The sequence below is a fragment of the Clarias gariepinus genome, chromosome 6 (assembly GCF_024256425.1).
Source record: "Clarias gariepinus isolate MV-2021 ecotype Netherlands chromosome 6, CGAR_prim_01v2, whole genome shotgun sequence".
NCBI lineage: Eukaryota > Metazoa > Chordata > Actinopteri > Siluriformes > Clariidae > Clarias > Clarias gariepinus.
In genome coordinates, this window is record NC_071105.1 from 11648403 (window position 1) to 11673987 (window position 25585).

At 37.0% G+C, this 25585-nt stretch overlaps 1 protein-coding gene across 2 annotated transcripts in view; it reads right to left on the reverse strand.

Annotated features, from left to right (window-relative positions):
* The window catches only part of shroom2a (shroom family member 2a), a 51278-nt gene that overhangs the window by 22268 nt on the left and 3425 nt on the right, over window positions 1-25585 (reverse strand). For both annotated transcript variants that reach the window (XM_053498438.1, XM_053498437.1), the window contains exon 2: window positions 8533-8681. In XM_053498438.1, the coding sequence (XP_053354413.1) occupies window positions 8533-8681 (149 nt within the window). The remainder of the gene's footprint in view (window positions 1-8532; window positions 8682-25585) is intronic.

A 25585-nucleotide genomic window follows, 5' to 3' on the forward strand; every position in this document is an offset into this window, starting at 1 on the left:
ACAGAAACCAGGTCTCATCACAACCTGAAGTCGATAAGTACTCAGGTTCTCCTTTCTACCTTTATAATTTTGTCATAGAAAAGTAATAAACAGTCTAAATAGAATAAAGCATAAGGAACATATTGCATTAGATGATTCTATGCTTAAGCTGAGATATTCAAGTGCACATTTAACCAGGTACCAAAAAAATTTGAAAGGTCATTGAGGCAGGTAACTGGCTGGTATTGTGCTGTAATTAAGTATTAAATATAAAAAAAAAACCAATGTACTCCATAAATATGTAACCTGGCACAATTTATACTTTTTAATAGTGCTTCCATGGCCATATTTCCTCACAGCCACCAGATGGCAGCAATAACTCTTATAATAAAAAAAAAACTGATCAAAGATACCTTTGATCATTTAGTCTTGTGCTTAAAGTCCCTGCTTCCCTCCATCAAAAAAAAAAAACACCTTGAGAGATATGATTTGCTTTAGTACACTGATGCACTTCCTTTTCAGTGCCTGTCTGATTTACATCCCACAGTAGTGCATAAATATGGAAAACAGTGAAAAGTATAAAAAAAAAGAATCTCTAATGTACGAGACATACTGTATGAGTGCTTTTGTTGAATGTGTTTAGTGTGACAGACAGGTTGATCAAATTTTCAACTCGACACGCACAATCCATGTTCGAGGTGATTGTATAGGAGGACTCATTGCTGGGTATTCGCTCGCCTGCCTCCACATGCTTATGAACTTCAGTAACATCTAGTTCTTAGTTGTTTAATATGATGTTGGCCGAGCCCAACTTCTGAAAGACATAGGTCTACGTGCTCATCTTGAGCTAATCTGAAGGCCACATGAAGAGACTCACAAAGATAGACCCTGCAGAAAGTTGGTGACCTCTGCACTCAGCATCCGCTGACCCCGCTTTGTGATTTTATGTGGCCTACAACTTAGTGCTGTTAGTGCTGAAGCAGTTGGGAAGGACAGCAACTCAGCCACAAACACCACTAACAGTTGACTGTGGAATATTTATCTTATCTTATTTAGTAGTGAGGAAATTTCACGTCTGGATTAACTGCACAGGTGGCATCCTATCACAGTACCAGGCTGGAGTTCACTGAGCTCCTGAGAGCCACCCAGTCTTTCACAAATGTTTGTAAAAGCGGCCGTCATGCATAGGTGCTTGATTTCATACACCTGTAACCATGGAAGTGATTGAAACACCTGAATTCAATGATTTGGATGGGTGAGGAAATACTTTGGGCAACATCGAGTATAAAACTGTAGGGCCAAAGGTTTGAGGACACCTTACACCCATTCAAATGTGATTCTTCTTCTTCCCATTTTTTCTTCAAGTATCACCAATGCTTCTCCAAGTACTACCAGCATGGCATTGTGCCTGGGAACAACGCGAGCCCAAGGAAGACATGGTTTTCCAAGGTTGGAGTGGAAGAACTCGAGTGGCTTTCACACAGCTCCGACCTCAACCACACTTACACTTCCAGATTGAATTTGGGATGACTCACCGTACCCAAGTGTGTGGCCTCAGAAATCCCAAGAAACATACACTAAAATCTAGTGAAAGCCTCCCCCATTAAAGTGAAGGGTAACAAAAACCCCAGAGTGGGGTGTTTAAAAAGCATTAAATTGGGATGCAATGTTCAGGTGGCCACCAACTGAAATGTATTGGATGAACACAAGACTAGCAAATGTTGTGTGATTTCTTTTTTTTTTTTTTGTTGAAGTGATGATTTACTAACATAAAAATGAGAATATTTTACAAACTACTTCCTATATAAACAAAATCAAATTAGTGTTAATAACAACAAAATACGGGTGAAAAAAAAAATCAGACAGGTAAAATATTTACAGCCTTCTTGACTGCACCTGATCAGCATCCACATCTGATAAAATGCTAATCGTTTATAGTGTGACTTGGCAATACAATTAATCCATCCCAGTGTGCAAATAAAGGGATCATGATGTAACAACCCAAGCTTATGAGAAAGCTAAGCTGTTAGGTGCACTGATGCACTTAGTGAGAACAGACGCTGGCCATTGTGCGGTCATGTGAGGTAAATCGGACAGCCGCTTGCCAGCTTAATGTGTCCTCACAAGCTCATGAGCGCCTCAGATGACCAGATGAAAAAAATGCCTACTGGGCACTACGGTTGCCCAGAGCAACAACAGAGCGATCCACAGGCCACTTTTGTTTCAGTGGGTCAGTGTGTGGTGCACTTGCTCGACTGGAACGGAGACTTCTTTTGTGGTATGATGAGAGAAACACAGTCACGTGGTGGCCATCATGTGTCAGTTACTTTTACTTCGAATCATTTGCGATGGTCGAGTTAGGTTGTGTAGGAAATGAGATACAGAAGCAGCATTGCAGTCTTTTCCATTTTATTTAATCCTTTATACATTTCATTTAGCTGCAATCCAGACAGTCTGTGAGAAATTTTGCAAAATAAACAGCGACAAGTCTCATTGTAATCCTGTTGCAGCATTCTCATCCTCGCGCAGGTGCATTTTAAAACCTGGATCCCACGCAAAAACTATTACTCAGGCTAGTAACAGTTATAGATGAATTCCTCAGATTACTTCCACCAAGGAATTTTTTCATCTGGTCAAACAAAAACGGCTTTTCACCTACACATCACGCCTCCTGAGTTTTGACGTGAACAAGCGATTCGTTTCCTTTTTGTATGACTTCACAGTTTCAAATGAGGTCACTAGATGCAAAACAAAGACAACGCCCTCAGATTTGAGCAAGTTCCAACAGCGCTCTGACAGCCCTATTTGCTCATTAGTCAGAGATAAGCCAGTCCTGATGAACATGGAGTATCTGCACAGATATACAGTCAAAACAGTAGTATAAAAAAGGATTAAGGGCTAGACAGTCTCAGGTCTAGACAACTTGTACAGATCTCTGTTTCTCAACAGGTTAATATAAACACAAGTACGATCTCAAAACACATACAGTCACGCCATTTGCATGGGAAAAAAAAGAGGTCTGACACACACCCGTTCTAGTTTGAACCCAATGACATTTCGGTGTGAATGCAAATTGGCTACAACAGCAGAAAAAAACCAATCACAACTAGGAAAAAAAAAACTAATCTGATTTATTTAAAAAACAAAAAATTTGTCTAATGAAGAAGTTTCCAATCAGAAGCTTAAAAAAAACTGTTCTGAGTGATTGCACTAAGAACGTAGCAGGAATGCAATAGGGACGTAATATGTTTAAAAAAAATAAAAAGATTGGCCTCCGAGTGACGCAGTGGGAAAGTGCTCGCCCTATCATGCGGAGATCGCTTGTTCGAACCCCGGGTGATGCTGTTTTCCTCTCACAGCCGGAGGCACAGAGAGCTGATTGGCTGAGCTCTCTCAGGGGGGAGGCATGAGAGGTACTCGTGCTCCCACATTAATCACAGCTCTACAGACAATCAGGGGCGTCCGTGAGCTCGCGCACGCGGAAGGAGCGGCTAGCGCTTTCCTCCAAGTGTGTTACTCCGCCCCTAACGTTGCGTGAGCAAGCAGTTGGAAAAGATGCGGTCGGCTGACGTCACGCGGTTCGGAGGAAACAAGGGATAGTCTTCGCCCTCCTGACTGAGTGGTAGTAGTAGCCTTAATGTGGGAGCCCCCTAGTGACGGGGAGAAATTGGCCACGACTAAATTAGGGAGAAAATTGGAAAAAATAATAATAATAAATAAATAAATAAATAAAATAAAAAGTCTGGTGAAGATGTGGTTGAAGCAATACATAGGATGATGCAGGCATTAAACATTAGCCAACACCCTTTTTATATATAAAAAAATTAGCACGAGCATCAGCTGACTGAGTTCTCGCACTGACCTCTTCAGTAGAAGACTGCGCTAAGTCCATATAATGTTCTTCTGGTGCTTATCACAGTTATGTCACGCTTGCAGCAGGTTATCTATGTCACTTTTCGAGAATATTGTATAAACACTACATCTAATCCGTCACAATATCACTTCATGTTGAAAAGCACTATGCGTGTCGCAGTAATTAAACCAACTGGCTGGACACAATGGCAATGTAATAAGCATATAATAAGGGCCGGGTAAGAGCCTGTTGCGATCTGATTAGACATTGCAATATCTCAGTTCGATCTTAATGGGCATAGTACTGTAAGTGCATTATTATTTCCGTGACAGGAAATTTGTGACTATATGATAGACACATTAAGAATCTGTCAGGGACGTGGCTAGGAAGTAGGATGTACTTGATACACAACATTTTTCCAGTTTTCCTGCTGCGGTCAGGGACCTTAGTTTTTCATGCATAATGTTTAAGTAGGCTAAGCAGGGACAACATTTTTTGCTTTTTCTCAATCAACAACCAGGAAAAAAACAAAAACACTCACTAGTGATTTGGGCAAAACAAAAATTTAAATTTGGTATGTATAATATAGCAAAGTGCACCTGACAGTGACAATACTGTAACTCTGTGTTTCCGTCTGCAGCACCAAACATGTCAGCTTTTACTGGATGAATAATAAGTACGCAAAACTGGCATACGACTTTGTAAACACTGACAAAACTAAGTAAGATAAAGTTCACCACAAAGTTCCCATCTAATTCCTAGTAGAACAACAGAGTCACCTTATGTTTAATCATACCAAAAAAAACAACAATAAAAAAATCCACCCAAGAATCAAATATCTTATGTAAAAAAAGAAATTGCTGCAAACTGCGACTGCCGATGCTTTCCTAGAAAAGGGTGATGACACCACGCTAAGTTTTTTATTATATAATCTGTGCACTAATAATGAAATATGATTTTTGTGACTATATGATAGTCATATAGTCTTCAAATAAATCAAGACTTTCACACACTTTCACTCTTTAAACTTCCCCATGACACATGTGTAACACTTACTAGAAACTCAATGAATCTAGCCGAACTGGCCTGTCCAGGATTTAAGGATAAACCAACTGAAAATGACATACCAACTGTAAATGAATGGCAGTTGCTCAATGTCTGAGAAGCATTTCCGTTTAGTGTGTGCGAAAAAAAATAATACCTAGAACTCATAATGAATGTTGAGCAAGAATGTTTTAAAGCATGAAAGGTTTTAGTGATTCCAAATTTAAAAAATGTTTCTCACTTAACCATTTTCTTACCTCATTTTCCTGCTATAACATATGCTTTGCTTGGGGCTGTGCTGTGATAGGGAAATAATCAATGAGGGAGTGGCTCAATAGGAAGTAAGGGTAGTGTCGAGCCCAATTTTTGTCATACGGATTTACTTCCTGTGTGCGTCAACATGCATCTTAGTGGTCTATGACTTGTTGGCATAGGCTACAAATACTGTATATTGAACATGCACCAAAAGTTAGAGTGGGAGCTACAGCTGCATTAGGTCCATCGTATGTCTCTTGAGGCCTATTCATGGACTTTCGTACAAAAAACAAGAGCCACAACTAAGGCCAAGGACTATAACAAGTTTTGGCATGAAATGTGCAAAAGAAATTTAAGCAAAACAGTCAACACTACTACATGATGGCCTTAAAAAGAACCCCTTGACAATAGAGGGGGCAGAGCCACAGAGCCGGTGCCAAGGCAGGCCAGACCATTGGAACCACTGCAGTAAAAATTGTGAAAGCAGGAAATGGACTTCACTGAGCAACAGCACATCCCAGGGAGATTTATTTCTCTTATACCATAACAGTTTACATGCAAATGTTGAATGTCCATGAAGGATCATTTCATTAATCATCGCTTCATCAATCATGTTATAGCACCTATAAACAGTCACTCTCCAAGATGATAAAACGCACAAAAAATGCAGCTTATTCTCAGCCCTGAGGGCTTCTGAAGAAGCAGAAACATTACTTTTATAAAGCGCTGACACCAGAGACACCCCTTGTATAAATCACTCCTTTCAAACTGCTTCACCACATCAGCAATCAATAAAACTATATCAATGAAATCTGCCAAACAAGTCTCTAGGATTGAGCTATTACTAGCTAAACGCCATCATAACCACTTCATTAATATACAGTAAAACCATAGTATGAATTATGACGAGCACCACCGTCAGAGCTGCTGTTGTAGAAAATTAATTAACCCTCTGACAAATCAGGTGTAAGAAATTCGCAGTGTTACATAACAGGTCCTTTTGATAAACAATTGTACATCATTACTAGTGCCAACACGCTGCCTGCGTGTTTCGCCTACATATTCGGGTTCAGCACATAATGAGAAAAATGTGCTAGCAGACAGGCATGAAAAACAGGCTAGTTTAAAACAAGAAGTTGTAAATCATGGCACTGATTTATTAGTGCAAGAATTAGGCATAACAGCGCATAAGAGAGTTTATGCAGTTATATATTTAACTGCATCAGTAAAGGAAGTGTTTATTGCATGGCCAAAGTAATTACTTAAGACGAAAACTGATATTCTAGATAAAGTGTGGTCAATTACATAGAATTTATATTATGTTATTTAATCTAATTAAAAAACGTGTTTAACTGGGTTAGATTAGGGTTAGGCACAACTCCATGGACCAGCAGTGCTAATACGCTGCTCAGAAAGACCTAATTTACCTCTGCACGTAATTATCGGATTAAGCAGGTGTCTTTGAGCTGTTAAATTACTCAGATCTAGTTGTGAAATATGAAAATCAAACCTAAAGTAAAATGGATTATATAAGGTTTGGCAGGAATCTAAAACAGAACTTAAATTTTGAAGTAGTGCTGCACGATTAATGATATCGCAATCGCGATGTCAGCCTATGCGATTACATTACAGCAAATGTTGCGATTATATTAAATAAACAAATGCATTTGCGGACGTAACAAGACATTCATTCTAAGAGCTGTATGGCCATTTCTTATGTCAAAAATAAAAAATTACCAGTCAGACTCGTGTAGCGCGCATGCTGGTGGTCACGTGACTTTCCGCAGCGCAGTGTGGAGACGGAAGAAAATGGATACAGAAGAGACCGACGCTGAACTTGTGCCCAGAAAAAAATGCAAGTTACGGGGGGGTTAATCACTGGACTAGGTTACAGTGCTTCGGGCATAGACTTTATTTGGCCATCGGTAAGTTAAATTAATTTAATCTTTTCATATTTAAAGCTACTTAACTGTATGTTAGAGAGGACAGCTATTAACAGATTTATTTAAGAATAAATCGAAATACAGTGTATGAGAGTGTATGACTCTAAAATTAATATGTTTAAAGGACACTTTTTTTTCCTTTAATCTCTTCTTCATCATTAGATTAGAAATGGTGAGTAATTTAATAAGAATACCAATAAAGTATATGTTACATCCTCCTTAAATGTCCCTGTTTTGGGACAAAATGTAAAAAAAAAAAAAAATTAAATGGGTATTTGTTTTATTTATCTGTACTTTTTACTTTTTAATTTTATTTTAAAGTTAATTTAATGTAATTTAATTCAATAATGTAAAGATGTTACTGTTATTTAAATTTGTACAATTTTGTTTTAATTAGAAAACATTGTTCATTTGTTCATAGTTGTTAGATTGCACTGTACACTATATCTCAGTTGAGAAATTTAAATTTCTGCATTATTAGTAATGTGGGTGGATTTTCCTTGATAACAAGCAAGTTGAGTCATACCACTTGTTTATCGTATCGCAATCGTAAATCGCAATTTTGACCTTAATAATCGCAATATGACACTTTTCCCAAATCGTGCAGCCCTATTTTGAAGGAAAAAAACAAACAGTATATTTGACAATTATATTTCCTAAATATCTATTATACACTATTAGCAAAAGGTAAAACCTAAAAAAGGTTTTAATATTTTGAAATACATTGCCTGGCCCAAAAAAATTAAGAAAAAAGATCACGCACAGGAAGATTTCGCTCAGTTAACTTCATTAGCTTTGTAATTACGTTTAGCAATTCTACATCAAAGCACAATTGAATTGAATTTTTTTAATCCGACTGGTTTGACTGTGTGAATTCATTATTCCTAACCACAAACATGTCAGTAATTCTGGAACAACTGATTCAACAAGCACTATACTTGAATGAAAGTATAAAGTGTCATTCATAACTGCCAGCTAATTATTGTGGTACTAGACGTGTACAGGCTTTGCTGCCATAGTAAAATAATACGCTTTGGAGTCGTAATGCCATTTCATCATTGCTGTTGTTGATTATTTCCTTATAACAGCACACCCCACTGTGTTATACGCAAAGTACATTTTCAAAATGCTAAGAATAATCGGACAAAAAAATTGACAAATCGTTAAATAAAAACAAAGCTTGGTACTGAACTCAGGATTAATGTGAATATAGGAAAAATTAAAGCACATGTAGAACATGACAAACACGCAGTGAGCACACAGAGCTCGGCACAAAGGCAGGCTGCGTATCACATCACATCACCGCCTGCACCACCACAATTCATCACTATGGTAGCGGCGTTTAAATGTGGCCATGGAGATGGGAGATAGGAGATGTCACTGCAGGAAACAGGTGTGTGTGAGGTTTTGCATGCACTTCTTTATGTGCGTGTTTGTGTATGCATGTGTGCGGACTACCTTTTCACCACCAGAGTGAGAGTCTTGTGGGAGCCCTTGACTAAGCAGATGGCCTCCTGTCTGTAGCCGCTCAGGGGAAAGTCGTTGATGTTTACGAGCTCGTCTCCTACCTGGAGTCTCACCGCTGCCGCCTTGCTGCCTTCTTCAACCTGAAACGCGAGGACAAAATTCTGTATGTGTAAATGATCTTTTTAAACACAGCACTGCAATAAAATTTGATATCTATGGACTACACAATGATGGAGGGGTTAAATAGTGAATGCGTGTCTAAATAATGAGCAGATTAGGAACATGGACAAACACTGTGTAAAAGAGTACACACACATGAATGTAAATCATATGCCCTTCAGAATTATTGGCGCTCATCATACAATAAGATCTGAAATGCATAGTGCTTACAATATATAAAGCATATTGTATGCGTTATACAGATACAAGACAGGGACATTGTCCAGCTCTGTGCTAGGATTGTGGAAATCCTCACATGTAGGTCCCTCATGATAAACACACTTGGTAAATAAATGCAAGCAAGCTAACTTTTTTTTTTTTTTTTTTTTTTTTCAAATGTACAAACTGAATGAAAGTATCTGATATGGTGTTCAAAAGTAGTTAATTTATAAATTTGTTGGACGAAAACTAAAACCACAAATCAATTAATAAAAAAAAAGTTTATCGGTATAAAACTGTGAAGTTGGCTTGTCAGTACATTGAAGATATTTATGAAAAAAATAACACACTCATAAGCTCCTTTTGTTGAATTTTGAGATAAACTAATATTCTTAAAGGTTGCGGTCAGGTTCTTTTTTTTGTATGATATAAGGGTGTTTTCCAACAGTCCAAAAGTCAACTTTACAGTTTTATAACTGTAAAAAAAAAGAAATCTTAAAAAGAAATTAGTTCATTTTAAATATAAACAGATGGCGCTGTACATTTCTGAAACAGGCTTATGAGTGTGCACATCTTGTAATAAATCAAGGTATTATAATTGAGAACAGTTGTTATTCAACCATCATCAAAAAAAACACAACAAAAGTTAAAAAAAAAAAAAAAATAATAATAATAGCATTGCAGATAATGTGTCTGGCCTGGAAATTATAATGGTTTCTATATCCGGGCTGGTGTAATATTAGACATCGGCAAATGTAGGATTCAAAAGCAGCGTGGATCATTTTACGAAACACAAACCGGACAACAATGAGGCACTTGTTACAGCACTGCACATAACACCATGAGCTGAGCTGCATATGTGCAATATCAGTCCCATTTCATGTATTTATTTAATTAATTTAACATTTTAAAAAGTTCAACCAAAAAGAAAAGATCAAGTAAGTGTGGGATTTTGATTCATGCCATGTACTCAGGGTATTAGGACTGACATGAGGGTTTTTAATTCACTACTATGTACTGAACATCCTGTCCCTTTGTCCTTTTTTCTGGAATAAAGAAAAAAAACTCAAAAGACCTACAGCTGAGCAAGCGCTTCAGTAACAAAACATGCTTATCCACTGTGCTCAAGTTAAAATGTGTTATGGATTAAATTCCCTCTGAAATGAAAGCAGGATCTTTTAAAGCTCCAAGCGATGGCTCTGTTCTAAGTTATTGTTAGAAGAGTTGTGGTCTGAATGACTAAACTGGAATGGCATGCTTACTAAATGAGCACAGCGGGGGTCAGGCTCCAGCAGAGTCTGTTAGCACAGGTTAATCATATGCCTTCTAATTTATTCTCTCATGAAGGTGGATTTGGACAAGTCCATGGGGAAGGTGAAGGGCTTTTGGTCGGAGTGCATTCCTGAAATAATGTGCAATAAGCTAAAATGCTACAATGCTACCTGGGGTCAAGGCAAGGTTCTGTTTCATTAGACTAAACATACGACACACAAATCATACCGTGTCCAGGGAAATGCCCGGCTTTGTAACAGCATAGTGCTATGAGCTTCTCGGGTAGCTTTAACATTCACTTGGGGACTGTTCGCAGACATTTATTGAACAGTTTTAGAGATTAGGTAGGCAGCATTCCTTTTTCCATCGTAAGGTACAATGACGTCGGCACGTTGAAGGTGCTTTCCAACTTGCCAAACTAATGAGGTCATCCTAAAGCTCACAGGCTTCATTCCTATGAAACACATTACTAAAAAGAATGGAATTTGGCTTCACACCAAGCACAGGATTAAAAAACAAATACCTTTTAGCACAGAATGCTTCTTCATGAACATGACTGAATTCTGCCAAGCTTCATTTACAGTACTATGGTTTACAACATTACAACTGACAGGATTACAGAAGAGTGCCTTTTTAACAGTCTCGGGGCAAGCTAAAGCTTTTTAACCACTGTCTGTATCTGCATTAATAAAACACTTATAAATTACTCAGCAAAGAAAGAAAACAATGACAAGATCTAAGTACAACTGGGGAAGAAAAAAAAAAACAATTAAACTCAAATTTGATCACAACATTAAAGTCAGACAAGAAAAAAAACCTTCATGCACCAAACATGTCTTAGCTGAACAATTGTGTTTGTGATATTAGGAAACTTTTTTTCTTTTTTGTTTTCTCGGATTTGCAAGAGTAAACTCTGGCTCAAACCTCCAGGAGATTCCTGAACAACATCCTACACCATCAAATAAAAAAAAAATGTGTTCTTGTTAAGAATGGACAATGTTTCATTTCTGGCCTGTACACAATGCATGCTTCAGTGTGTTTATTATTACAAAATGTTCAGGATTTTGTAAACCCAGGGTCCATGTAGAGAACATAATACAAAGAAAAATGATTTGAAATGCCTAAACAAGCAGACGTTTAAAATACCCTCAAAAGCTAATCGAAAGCAGACGCTCCAGTCAATGTCCCCCCTCTGGCATACCGTACCAATTTGAGAGGATAAATGACAAAAAAAAAAAAAAAACACAACAGAAACACCATAAGGTAGCTATGCACAACAGGCGCAGTTGAGTCACCCAGCAGCATGATGGCACAATCCACTGTGACATACTCGCGCACCAAATGCACCTGGGATTTCTTTCATTGCATATTGTAAGAGCTTGACTCTGGGATAAATGCGAGGTAAGACTGGAAATTGAGGGGAGGGTAAATAAGAAATTGATGAGAAAGTAGGCTGTGTGCAAGTTTGGATTAGGAGCACCGTATATCGGGCATGATGGCACAAAGCTGGAGTGCTGGTGGCAGCATCAGGCCGAAGAGATGGGCAAATAAATGGAGGCAGTAATTGCAAGTTTGCTGGCAGCGAGTCTGCATGGTATGTCAAAGGGGACAATCACAATTCTATGTCAGCAGCGACGAGTTAAATCCTACATGGTTATCTCAGTCTGGAAGCGATGACAGCAGACTGGAATTGACACATAGAAGCCAATCTTTGGCAGTGACTGAGGAAATCCGGAAACTAGAGCGAAGGCGTCGCAATCCTGTAGTGGTGGCGGCAAACCAGAATTGGAGGTGTAGAAGTTGAGGCAGAGGTTGATTTCTTAACGGCGACTGAATCTCAAAAACCGGCCAGACAGGCGGAACAGCCGAGGCAGCGATCACACTGCTTTAGTGGCTGACCCTCTCTGAATTAAACTCCTTAGCAGTGAAGCCTGAAAGACCACGCAAACGCACCATAGCACTCACCATTTGCCATCTCTAGCCCTGATCTCTCCCCATCCCAAGGCCTTCAGCCAAGATGTACCAGCAGCCGTGTCATATTTGGCAGCCCTGCCCCCTCACATTCCCGCTGATGGGGCGGCTGCAGTGCTGGATGTTGGGTTTCGATTTCCCTTGGCCAATAATTATCAGATAATGTCACACAATGAGAACGTTGTCTCGATGTCAACCAGTCGAGACACTCAATCTAACTGACTGTACTCTGTACTTTTTAGACTGGTTTCCCACACTTTTCCCCACAACTATGAGACTTCTGCACAGTTCAAGACCTGATTGGTTCAGTTAAATTCCTAACAGAGACAAATTGAAGATAAATAAATCAGCTGTATGTCCTGCCGCCTCAAACCCTCTGATGGTCAAATGAGCATGTGGAATCGACTCCAAAAGCAGAATGAATAGAAAGATAGACAAACAGATTTTCTCATTGCTTTATAAAAACACAACAAAATAGAGATATGGTTTAATCGACACTCAATCGCCTTGCTCAAGGGGTCAACAGAGGGCTTGAACCCCTGACCTTCGCTACAATCGACACAATTGCTAAGCCACCACTTACAAGCTACCTGTTTCACCTAGCTTCACTAATCACTGTTACGCTGTTAATCACTAGTTACTCTGTGTAACACACCTCCTTTATTAGTCTCTTAGAGCATAAACATACTGAAGGTTCCAATGAATCAATGATTCCAATAATTTTTTCGTAAAATTTCTTGACTAGTTGTGGCAGATATACAATATAATACAGCCTTAATGAAAGCAGCAGAAGTCTTGAGTGTAGACAGTTTTATGTGGGTAAGAGAAGGCAAATCATAACCTATATAAACCTGACTTCAACGGCATTTTAAATCGTGAAACGAACATGGGTACAACAGATTTTCAGATCAATCCTATTTTACTCTACCAGTGAAGCCTTCGTTTCTGTTTTCATTCACTGCTTTAGTAACTAGCATGCAATTAAAGTAGGTGCAGCCTTTTAACTTTTTTTAGCTTTTATTATTTGGCTAAGTATCAAGTTGATGTATTGACTAACACTTTTTCAATGTGTTGAATATTTCTGTTCATTAATTTATTCGAAGACAAACATGCACTGCCACAGACACAAGGGAAATTTAATTGATGCGAAAGACATTTGATTACACCACGTTAAAACACTTTCGCTTTTTATTATCTCACAAGGAAATTAAAATTAAGTAGAAGGTACATCAATGTTTTACAGATTAAAAACAAAGACAAGTCAATACCCTTCCTCAAAATAAGATGCTAAAACAGCAGTAGAATTTTAAGTAAGGTCGAGCAGTATGAAGGTTAGAAATCTATTAAAAACAACTGGGATGCACTTTTTGATATTTATGTTTTTGATGTCATTGCTGTGAATATTAAAGAAAACCGGAGACTTGTATTCATTTGTGAAATGTCACAGATAGGACAAGGTAAGGTCCACTTAACTATTAACACATTTTCATCCTGTGTGGTAGGAGTGAATCATTATCATTTCTAACGAACATCGCAAATTATGGTGAATGACATACTGGAGTTCTCAGTTAAATGTTACACTCCTGTACTAGAGGTTAGTTTGTATTGTTTAAATGCTATTTTTGAATTTAAGTAAAAAAACTAATGATATAAATAATGTGCTACATTTAATTATTTATTAAAACTTTTTTTTTTTTTTTTTTGCATTTTAACGAATTTTGGGGAAAAATGTAATATTGAATTGGGATATTTACAAATTAGCACCTAGGTATCGGGATAATATATCGGGAGGTGACTAGTGATCCTCATGTCTACTAAATCACAGAACAAATTTCAGAACTAAAAAAGAACAACTGTCTATATTAGCATGATACGGTGTTGTACTTGACTACAGGTATATACCTAGCCGAAAGTCTTTGTACTGCAACTTGCTGAAAGTGCATTCTGGCATTCGTTATGGTAAGGGGAAAGGATGTGGATCTGTGGAATGTGTGTGTTGTGCTGACTGTCGTCCTGTGTGCACTGCTGAGTTGACAGCTTCCCTCGGTCCCGCAGCGCTCCCACACACACTGCTCACAATTTATCCCACAGCTTCAAATACACACATCACAATGCCTTTGTCTTGCATATGTATACTAGAACAATACTATATTGTGTCCTGCTTCCTTGGCATAAACTGACATGAACCACTAACCACATGTGCGCAGGCAAAGAGACATGTATTTATAAAAGTTCATCCTAAAAAGTCTGAAACCAATTTATTTAAAAAAAAAAAAATAAAAAATAAAAAGCAGTCAAAATATAAAAATCAAACAAAAAACTAATACAAATATGACTGTATTAGAACTCCTCATACGTCATTTATTAAAATAGAAAATAAAATTGAAAAAAAAAAAAACGTGCACTAGGTGGCATATTCGGCAGGAATCATTAAAACTTCCTCCACTATGAAAATGAAGTACCGAGAATCAAATAAGGAAATACTGTCACTGTCTGTGGGAAGACTTCAAACAATGACAACAGGATAGTTCAAAACTTTTTTTTTTTTTTTTCTGAGAACACGGGATAACTGCCCACATGTTTTACATATTTTGACTGATACCATACAAGGGAGTTCTTTCAGCACCAGAAAAAACAACATTTAGAGCTGGTAAGCAGGTAAAGTAGAGATTAACACTTAATCACACACTTGGTTGATTATTCCAGCGCTGGTCACATGGGGTGTGTGGTGATATGACAAGATAATCATGTAATCAAAGCATTTCTAAAATATGTAGTACATATTACAGGTAATACTGTAGGATTAAAAAATGTGTAGTGACGCTTCGATTAAAAATTAAATAAAAGAAAAAAACAACACGGGAAAAACATCAGTTGCTTCTCATGAGAGTTCGTAAATACTTACACTAATTAAAACACTATGGCATGATTTATACAAACATTGTGACTGTGGCGCATAATGTGGTGGCCAGTTCTGTGTAAAAATGATTCATGTTTCCAGAATCACAAAAAAAAAAGGCATTGATGGAATAACCGGGTCACTCAGTGTTACATTTTGGGAAGCAAATCTCATCCTACAGTAGGAGTAAAAGTGCCTGAACAAAAGTATGACTCCGGTGACTTAAACGGGTATTCTTTGTAAATTTAGATATTGTTTGAATGTAGTTTTATCTACAAAAAAAATCTAAACTGTTTTAAATTTGTGCTTTGGGAAATACAGAAATAATCTGGTAATATGAAGGTTCCCATAACATTATAATTTTTTTCCTGATATTGACAGACATTTCCAAGTTGTGGTAAATGGGTGTCATTTTTTATTTTGTAAAACTGATTTGAATGATTAAAAGTTGCAGAGAAATAAAACTAAAGAGGTAAAACACACAAGTTAAACCACATTGGGGTAAATAGGACAATGTTTATAAAGCTGTGTTATGAAAAAGCTTTACATGTGTAAACATGAACAACTGAAAGTGAGAACAGAATAAAAAGATATCATAAATGATGATAAAAGATACCCTAATATGCCTTTTGTTAAAATGGATCTTACAAAATTGGTAATAAAAAATAAATAAATTAAAAAATCAGGAGCTGGAAGTCAAGAATACCCAGCTCTAGACAGGATGGCTACAGCGACTCAAATAAGCCCTATTCACAACTGTGGTGAGCACAAAAGCATCTTAGGACAAGCCGTGAGGAAGGAAAACTACAACAGCAGAAGGCAACATCTGGATCTATTCCCATCGAGCAAAACAGGAATCTGAAAATACAATATGCATTGCATGAACGAAACTGGATGACGGAAGACTGAACGAATGTTTGCAATCTGTAAGAAATCGTGTTTCCTGCTGTGGCATGCAGATGGTAGGGTGAGAATTTGGTGTTAACATCATGAACAGAACCTGCCTTATTGTTAACAGTTCAGTCTAATGGTGGCGTAATGGTGTGTGGGATGTTTTCGTTGCACTTCCATTGGTACTGAGTAGGAAGTTGAGATTTTCAGCATGAAACATGCGGTTAAAAAATCTCCAGCACTTCTTTGATGCAATCATGTCGACATGAACCAGCCTCTCAAAGTACTAGTAGAATCCAACATCTTGAAGAATCTAAGTCTTTTCGGAGAGCAAGCGGTTGTCCTACCCAGTGTTAGTATGTTTAATTTTGCTTTTTGTTAAACACATAACAGATGATATTTGCTTTCTGTGATGAACGCAAAAGCCAGGGATGAGATAAGCTTATTACTTGGTCTCAGTCTTGGCAAGTTTTTATACGATGGTGTAACATTAACGTGTGTGATCTGATCCATTTCTCTACAAATGAGTATAATCATACTGAGCCTCAAGACAGATGGGGTGTGTAAAAGTGTCCATCCCGCGTGTAAACAGTGTTAAACAGGATTACTTGGGGATCATTGAAAAGAGGGGCTTAAAATAAACACAATGAAGACCTTTGGCAGAACCAAAAGGTATGAAAAGAATGTGGGGAATTTTAATTAGTTCCAGTTTTCTTCCTTTTTTACTCCAAATACTTTCCATTTAAATAAAGCCAACTTTGATATGATGGAACTTTTATTCCTGTTAATTTGTGAAACTTTGAACAACTAAACTAAGTTAATAAACAAAGCCTCTTAATGTAAGATAAGTTTTTTTCACAGTAATCTAGTAATAAATAGTTAGGTGTATCTAAAGTAAAGAAGCAGGACACAGAGACATGTGAGCTCGTCACTAATACCATTTATCCAACTCTATGAATGAGAAGAACTTTCACATTTTTGTTTCACGATGCCTTAATACAAAATGCATAGTTCCCTAAATAATGGGAACCTTAAGGCCTTAAAAATCGCGAGGGTCCTTCAGAGGTTATGAAGATCTCAGTCGGTTCTTAGTAGAAATGAAGTGAAGCACAGCGTGTGTGCAGCCTTCATTTAAACATTTCATGGCCAAATTCCAAGTGAAGGCTAGCTATAAAGTTATCCAGGTCTCTCTACTCCAAGCTAAATTTATCCCAGATGCTAGATTGTGCCTTTCCAACAGGCTTTGGGCTGTCAGGTATAATTCAGTACATTTGGAGAATACTGCAAAGCTCTGACATTCCATGCATGTTCCTGGCACTGCCAGCTTACTCTACGAACCTCAATGAACCCTTAGAGAAATCGGGGGAATGGCACAATTTTTTTTTAAAACAGTAATAAAAATGTGTGTATATATAAAGTATATATATACACATACATACATACATACATACATACATTATATCACTTTAACAGTTATCTATGCCCTTTTTAAAACCTCAAATTGAATTATGGCAGCAATGTGCAATATGTTTCCTCTAAAAATAGTAAAAATAGTAAATAGTAAAATAATAGTCGCACCATCATTGATGCAAATCACGTGATCGTCAGAAGAGAGGCATATAATTATATAAATATATAAACATATAAACAATTGATTGGACAAACTTGTCTGTGAATTACAACTCCATATATCAGTACACAGTTATTCCCGAATGATAACGATAACTTTTACTAACCTGCCAGGGTATTCTGTAAACATTACTAAAAACCTTATCAGATTCTGAAGAAACCCATGACATCTCTAAATCCTGTAGTGCAAAATGCATTTTGTAAACTACAACTGCTTCCATGTATAAATACAATTGCTTTACAGGGATCTGACTAGCAGATGCTCAATACATGCTGAATTTAAAAATGTGTGATTTGGGGAAGTTTTATGTGAGAAGCTGCTTATTTTGCATTTTTGGAAAGAGGATCCAGTGTCAACAGTCAAAAGGAAAGCACTTGGTCTAATGTGTAACATGGCAAAGTCATCAGAATAAACGGCTATGAGGTTTCACAACATCACAAGGTGCTTTTTTTAATAATTGAATTTATGCGGAGGGCTGTTTATAGTTATTATAATGCACATGATAACAGGAACTAACTTGCTTCTTTTACATTTGACAGTGATGAATGTAACAACAAGTGAGTCACAAACATGCCGCGTCCTTCCATAATAGATATACAAACTGTAACCGGGATGTGCTGTTATTGGAGCTCCTCGCTTTACCGCATCCTAAAATGTCAATAAGTGTCTATTATAGCACACCTTGCCTTGTTGTCCTTGAACAGAGCTACAACATAAAATAAACAGTCACTAACTCAACAATGCATAATTATTTCTTTGATTTCTTGCTGGTATATTTTATATAGAAAATACATTTTACTGCATATGTATATGTGTGGTTTCAGTTAGATTATCAGTAACGACTACACTGTTTTCAGCGTGGCAGGCCACAACATGCATGTTGTCCTTTAAAGCTAAATAACATCCTTGCACTGTGGTGTAGTAAATTCCATTGTTTGGGCCAATGGGTGCACATCACAACCCAATCCCACTCAGCTAGTTTGAAGGGAGATGAGCAGCATGCCAGCTTAAAGAAGCTCATCCAGACACTTAGTTTTGGGGGGGGGGAAAAATCCAGATGTTGGTTTAGGCCTCACTTAATCATGATTTTGGCTCCCAACGATTATAAAAACAAGATAATCAACATCAAGTGATTATAGTCTCAGTGTGTTTTAAATCTTGTGCGTTCAACCCTCGCTAAGAGCTAGTGACGACAGTCTGTAGTTGATCTGTGATCAGGGTAGATATTTCTCACGCACAATTTGCATTTTTTTCCTCGCTCAGCCATGGTCTCCCCCATCACTGTCTTTACCATGCTCTTTCGGGGTTGACAGATAACTCTGAACCACGTTTAGGTTGCCAGATAATCCTGAACCCTTGCACACACTGTGCAAAAGAAAATAAAAAAATACATATGCACCTAATTTGTTTTAATAAAACTGGCCTAGATTTGTATAACCTACATAAAACACATCTTCAGCCAAAAATGACAAAGTACAATATTATTATCATCATCGTCACCATTTTTCTACACATATAATAAAACTATAAAGTTGCCTTCACTATATTGTTCATTAAAGATATTTGCTGGCAAAAATAATTTAAAGGATTATAAGATGAGTAATAGAACACATCAGGATGTTTTGGGGAATTTTTATATGTCCGTTTGTGCATGCATCACGTAGAAACTACTGAGCTTTGTTTCATTGTTATTGGCCCACGAGAAGGGAAGATATGCGACTTTAAAATTTTAATTAAAAACATCCTTATAGCCTCCAAGTGGCGCAGTGGTAAAGTGCCCACCCTATCATTCGGAGATCGCGATTTCGATCCTCGGGTGATGCTGTAACCTCTCGCAGCCGGAGACCTAGAGAGAGCTGATTGGCCGAGCGCTCACATGGGAGGGATGAGAGGTACTTCGTGCTCCCACATTAATGAGGGCTCTACAGCCAATCAAGGGCATCTGTGAGCTCACGCAAGCGGAAGGAGCGGATAGCGCTGTCCTCAGAGTGCGTTATGCCGCCCCTAACGGGGCGTGAGCAAGCAGATCAAAATGAGACCCATGTGACGGTCGTCGTCGTCAGGAAGAAAGGAAGAATGTGACCTATAAAAGAGCTTCAACTATCTTTTATTGAACATCTTGAATACTATTTTATTTAAATTAAGTTTCATTTTAAACAAGTTTTAACCATAGGCAAAAGTTCCTTGGTTTAAATGATCTATAAGTAGGGCTGCAACTAACGATTATTTTGATAATCGATTAGTTGGGCGATTATGTTTTCGATTAATCGATTAATCGGATAAAACTTAACCGCTTCTTTAATTTTATATTTTGCTTATAACTATTAAAAAAAAAAAAAAAAACATAAATCAGGGTATTATTTATGTATAAAAAAACTTTTAAAAATGCAAAAGCCACATATAGAGTTTAATAATCTTTAATTTTGACATTTTAAACCTTAAATGAAATGTAGTATATATATATATATATATATATATATATAGTTTAAAAAATACACTGATCTATTGGACTATAAAAAAAACTGTAGAAATGCAAAAAGTTAATAGTCACAAATATACTGTTATTTGCATTCGCTGAAAACCACAACAATTACTAAACGTAATATTCTACTGTTATTCACACCGTGTAATTTAAACTAATCTAAAGTAGCGCCATTTAACTAATCACTATTGCTCATGAGGTGATTGCGCAATGCGATGCTAGCGAGATACACGTGAACAGATCTAGCGCGACGCGACTGTCCCGAAGTTAGCAAACAGTTTAAATAAAAGCACTTAAACTATACAACTTACACAACTTTTACACGATGGAGATACAGTTTTTACCGACCCTGCTGACGTTTCGCCATCCGTAACACCAACATGTTTTCTTTTTAAGTGTTCGTGCATGACATGCAATGAAATCTCAGTCTTGAATAGCGTGCAGGTTACCGTCTTCTTAGAGGAGTTTAATGTAAATTGCTATAAAACCTTGGAGGACTCGGGGCGCGCGCTTTTTCCTGCCGGCGCTTCTGTAACCTCCATTGCGCGAGCGGCTGTGTATCTGTGTGTATTTGTGCATCTTGTGGTCGCGCGCCTCAGTGACGTAAGCAGCCCAACTAATCGATAACGGCATTCGTTGACAACGAATTTCATTATCGATAATTATCGATTTTATCGATTAGTTGTTGCAGCCCTATCTATAAGCAATAAATGGAAAGCAAAATTATATTGGTCTCCATTTTTTAGCTTATCTGAAAAATCAAATAACCATAATACAAATGAACTGTGAGTTTTGGGAACCATTGCACCCAAACTCACCCTCAGCTTGGCTATGGCATTTTTTTAACTTGAATTTTCTTGAACTTTACCTGTTTAAAAAACAATTTTTTTTTTAAATCCTTCAATAAACACAATGTTTCCAAAGTCAATGAATAAGCATGTTGAAAAATCGTGATCTCAATATTGAACAAAAATTATAGTAATTATATTTATTATTATGCTTTTTGTCATAATTAAGCGGGCCTATTATTCTCCACCTTTTATTTAGACTCAACAATTTCAGCTGAGCCACCGTTTTAAGAACTGGTATGTTTTTAATTAAAGCAATATAAAGCCAAGGTTCATTACTTATTAAGTTGGCATAGAAGTTAGAAATTATACTTGCAGCCTGTCATCAATTCCACAAACCGTTTATGCTTTAGTTGACTTTTTAAAGTGGTCATTGATTACTAAAACTTCGTACTTCTGCAAGCCCTAATACAGAGCAGTATTGTGTGCACCTGCATGTTAAGAAAGGCCAATAAGAAGACAAAAGTAAATGTGAGATGGCCATGGAAACACTCCAGATACCAGTGTAGCTTAAACACTGACCTTGTGAAATGCAACAGATAAGCTAAAAGTATTTGACTTGCCAAAAATCAATGGCACATTTTGAAAACAAAAACCCTACCAGCTAAAGCGACATTCCTACCATCACAAATGTCTATCAATTCATTAATAATGTTAAAAAAGGGGGGTGGGGGGAATATAGGTGAAATAATCTCAAGACTACAATAAACAGATCAGACATGTAAACTTCCCTGAACAAGCTGAAATGTTACTACACCAACTGAGTGATTTCCATGAAAGACTTAACTGACAATTACAACAACATGCTAACATAGGAGTATAATATTAACTTATCTCACCACCTGCTGAGGTGTGACCAGGGCTCTGGGAGGTATGGAAAAATGCCAACGTTTCCTGCTGAGTAAGTCTCTCAGGAGCCGAATAACAGAATATCCATTCAACTTTACAAACTCAAAAGCATCTTCTAGCACCGCCAACTATTCAGAACGTCTCAGAGGAAAAGGATCCAGGTTAAACTTCTGATCTCCTTAAGAACCTCAGCAATGGCAGGAATTCTACTTCTGCAGGTCACATGGCTTTCAAAAGGACGCCGAGTTCTCAGGGGAGGTCGAGAAGAACTGTTGCTAGAGAACATACGCTGTTGGACTTCTCAAAAGGTTTGAGCTAAAGAGCACAAAGTTAAAACATGTCATTCTACACTGAATATATATATAGACTGCGATACCACCCAAATCTCTCAGCAAGGTCTTTCTGAGTTGATAATTAACCAGTCAAAACACAGTGGAGTTTCGACCTCTGTTCTAAACGAGGTGCCAAAAAAATGTGTTTCAAGGCTGAAAATGCAAAGTTTCCATTCCAGGCCATGTGAATAGATTCAGATCACTCTGGGCCCCTTTTCCGCACACCGTCTCGTCTACGCTTCCTCTCTAACTTCTAAAAGATCATATAAAGCAAGCCCATAGCAGGTTTAACATGCGTTTAGAAAATAAGTCCTTTATACATTCATGACAAGTTACATCCTGTAAAACATATTTCTCCAAATGGAATGATCAATTCTATGTTACAGAGACATATCAACACCCCAGACATGCAGATTATGTATCTGGAACATCAGGGTTGTAAAGTTATGCATTTTAAAATCTAATGTGTATGTGAAGCGCTCCTGAACACTCTCTGTACAAAAAAAATGGCGTGAGTGGAGGTGGATTGTAATCAGGCCGACTCGATTCGGTGTTAACAAGAGGAATCTTGGAAACTGTTCTTACATGCAATAATTCTTCAAATGAATTGTTAGCAAACATGTAAGGAGTCTGGCTAGGAATCTAATATTAGATTACAGTTGGGGTGTCGAAGCCACCCATACACGCAAAACAAATCATATTTGTTATTGCAGTTACATCCTTAATGACAAATAATTGATTAAAATTTTATCATTAACAACTCTTTTTCCAACACTACAGCACTTCCACCTAAAAATGTGATCGCAAAATAATCTCAGTGCTTACTTTATTTACGAAACCAATAAAAAATATATTTATTTTAATGACGAATGTGTGTGCCAATGTTTTTATATTATTGCAGTGATATGAAAAAAATCTCATATTGCAGTACTCGATTTGGAACACAATGTTTGTATGAGATTTTGCTTTTCTTATTCAATTAACCAGCAAAACTGAAGCACAGCATTAAAACATTTTAGGATTGTGAATAAGCTTTCGTTCAGGGAAAAATTAATGCATTGATAATTTGTTTAAGAACGTGGCCCTGCGGCAATATGACTTAGGGCCTGAACAACTACTCATATTCTCATGTTTATATTTACATACTGAGGAGGGCAAATGAGGTTTACTACACAGCAGGTCTTCTGGAGGTGTTATTACCTCAGAGCGAACTGTTTTGGTTGAATTGAAGCTTCTAAACTTATTCCTTTTCTCCCTCAGTAAAGCAAATCATTAATCCTCTTCCTATTGTTATTGAATACAAATAACTCTCTGATAATCACAACAAAACAAAACATTTCCGATTTCTAGCTATAAAAAAAAACACCTTAAGTTCACTTATTTAAAATATGTTATGTTGAGAAACTGGAAGATCTAGAAAAAAAAAATCCTAGTGAGAAAGAACTAGAAAGAACCGGCGCTCTGTAGTAAAACAACATACAGTGAGTAAAACGTTTATGAAATAGGAGTTTGAAAAAAAGAGTTTGGGAAAAACAGGCTACCATTGCACAATTTCTTGAGAAACAGGGCAGTTCATTGAAAGAATCTGAGTCATCCAACATTTACATTTCAAGTTATTATGCAAAACTCACATTTTAGTCATTTTCAGACATTCAGATGGGTGTGGGCATGTACAAAAACAAATTTGGGAAATAAACATTCTCTGCTATTTGTCCTGGTTCCATTTTTGTATTGGCCAGGGTTTAAACAAGTCAGTTAGATTTCCCCCTTATATGACCTCATAAGATCATCCCCTCCGCCAGCCCTTGTTGTTGATTAGCTCTCTCATTCTCTGGAGGGCCACGGCAGCTCATTTACACAGACTGAAACAGCGTATTTGAAGGAGGAATAAATTAAGGAAAGCACAAGGTACGAAGAATATATTATTTAAGGGATATTTCAGCTGGAGCATTAATAGGCACACCTTAGGGAACCTCCGAGACCTACAGTATACTACCTTCTTACAGAAACAGTAAAATAGAGCAGTACCAGTACCTTAGAAATGAAGTAACACTGATATCGTAACCGATATTGTTCGGTTTTGCATCTTATTTCTAATTGTACATCACAAGAGGGAGCACTTGCGATTCACACAATTTACAATATTAGATGTTTTGTTTAAATCTGTTTGTTTAAACTATTTGGATGTTATGGCATAAATACAATGATGGGATTGTGCCAATAGAACTATTCAATAAAACTAAGAAAAAGTGAGAAAAAGTGTCTTGCTGCCCTTAATAATCAATACATTTTTAAGAGTTTTTAACTATTGATTAAGATAAATGTGTAAAAGTTGCAACCCTATTTAGTAAGGATTCACCAGAAACCAGTTGATATATTTTCATGACACTTAGCAAATTTTAGATTCAATTTGTACTGCGATTGTGATCTGTGTTGCAAAGACTACACTCCTACCACACATTATGCTGTGCTGCTTGCCAATGTGTAAACTGTAAAGACTGTAGGATTATAGGGGAAAAGCAACATTTCACCACCACAAATGCAAACATATATAAATACAAAAATAATTTAAGAAAATCGATTTTGGAGTTAGCGTGGCGATATATGAATTCACACCTAAGTCCATGTTTTTCCTCAATTTTTCTTTCTTTTCATTATAAAACAGTGCCGTAGGCATCCAAAATATGTAATAATCTCATTTGAACAGTTTATGTTGAAATGTATCTGCAGGTACTGTTTGTTAATTGGTGATTTCTAAGGCTGGGAACTTCTCTGCAGCAGAGGCAAGTTTTGGTCTTGGTTTCTGGGTCTCCATGAGAGCCAGTTTTATCATTGTGCTTGATGGGTTTTGCAAATGCACTTGACAATACAGTTCTTGCAAGAACAATTCTAGTTTAGATGATTTTTATGTCTCAAAATAACAACTGACTGTTATTATTGTTGTTACTTAATTACCTTATGCCATATGTGTAATTTTATAGTTTTGAAAAAAATCCAGTATTGTTCTAGAATGAATAAATAAATCCAAACTTGCGTCCAAGCGCAACATCTGGACCCATTTCAAAAAAGCAAACTAACTTGGTTAACTCGAACACCAAGCCCTTAAGTTTCTTTTCCTTTAAATTATGAATGTAGACTAGTCACCTCATGCTATATAAGGTTATTTTCTTTCCCACAAGCAAAAAAAAACAAAAAATAAAAAAACACATCAGCCATCAGTTGTCTTTAGAGTTTGTCTTTACAGTATCAGTCAGCCTTGATTGGTACTGATTTGTCATTAGTGCAAAATGTTTTGGGCCTGTGATCAGTTTGAACCTCGACATTCAGCTTTAGTAAATTTAGGAATTTACTAAATAATTGTAATATTCGAATAAATGTTTATCAAATGTTTTGATATTTATATTGAATCTAAAAGTTCTAAAAATCCATTACAGTATATTTGAGTTTGAACATATAGTGTGTATAAAAATATAGATTTCACCAATTTTATTA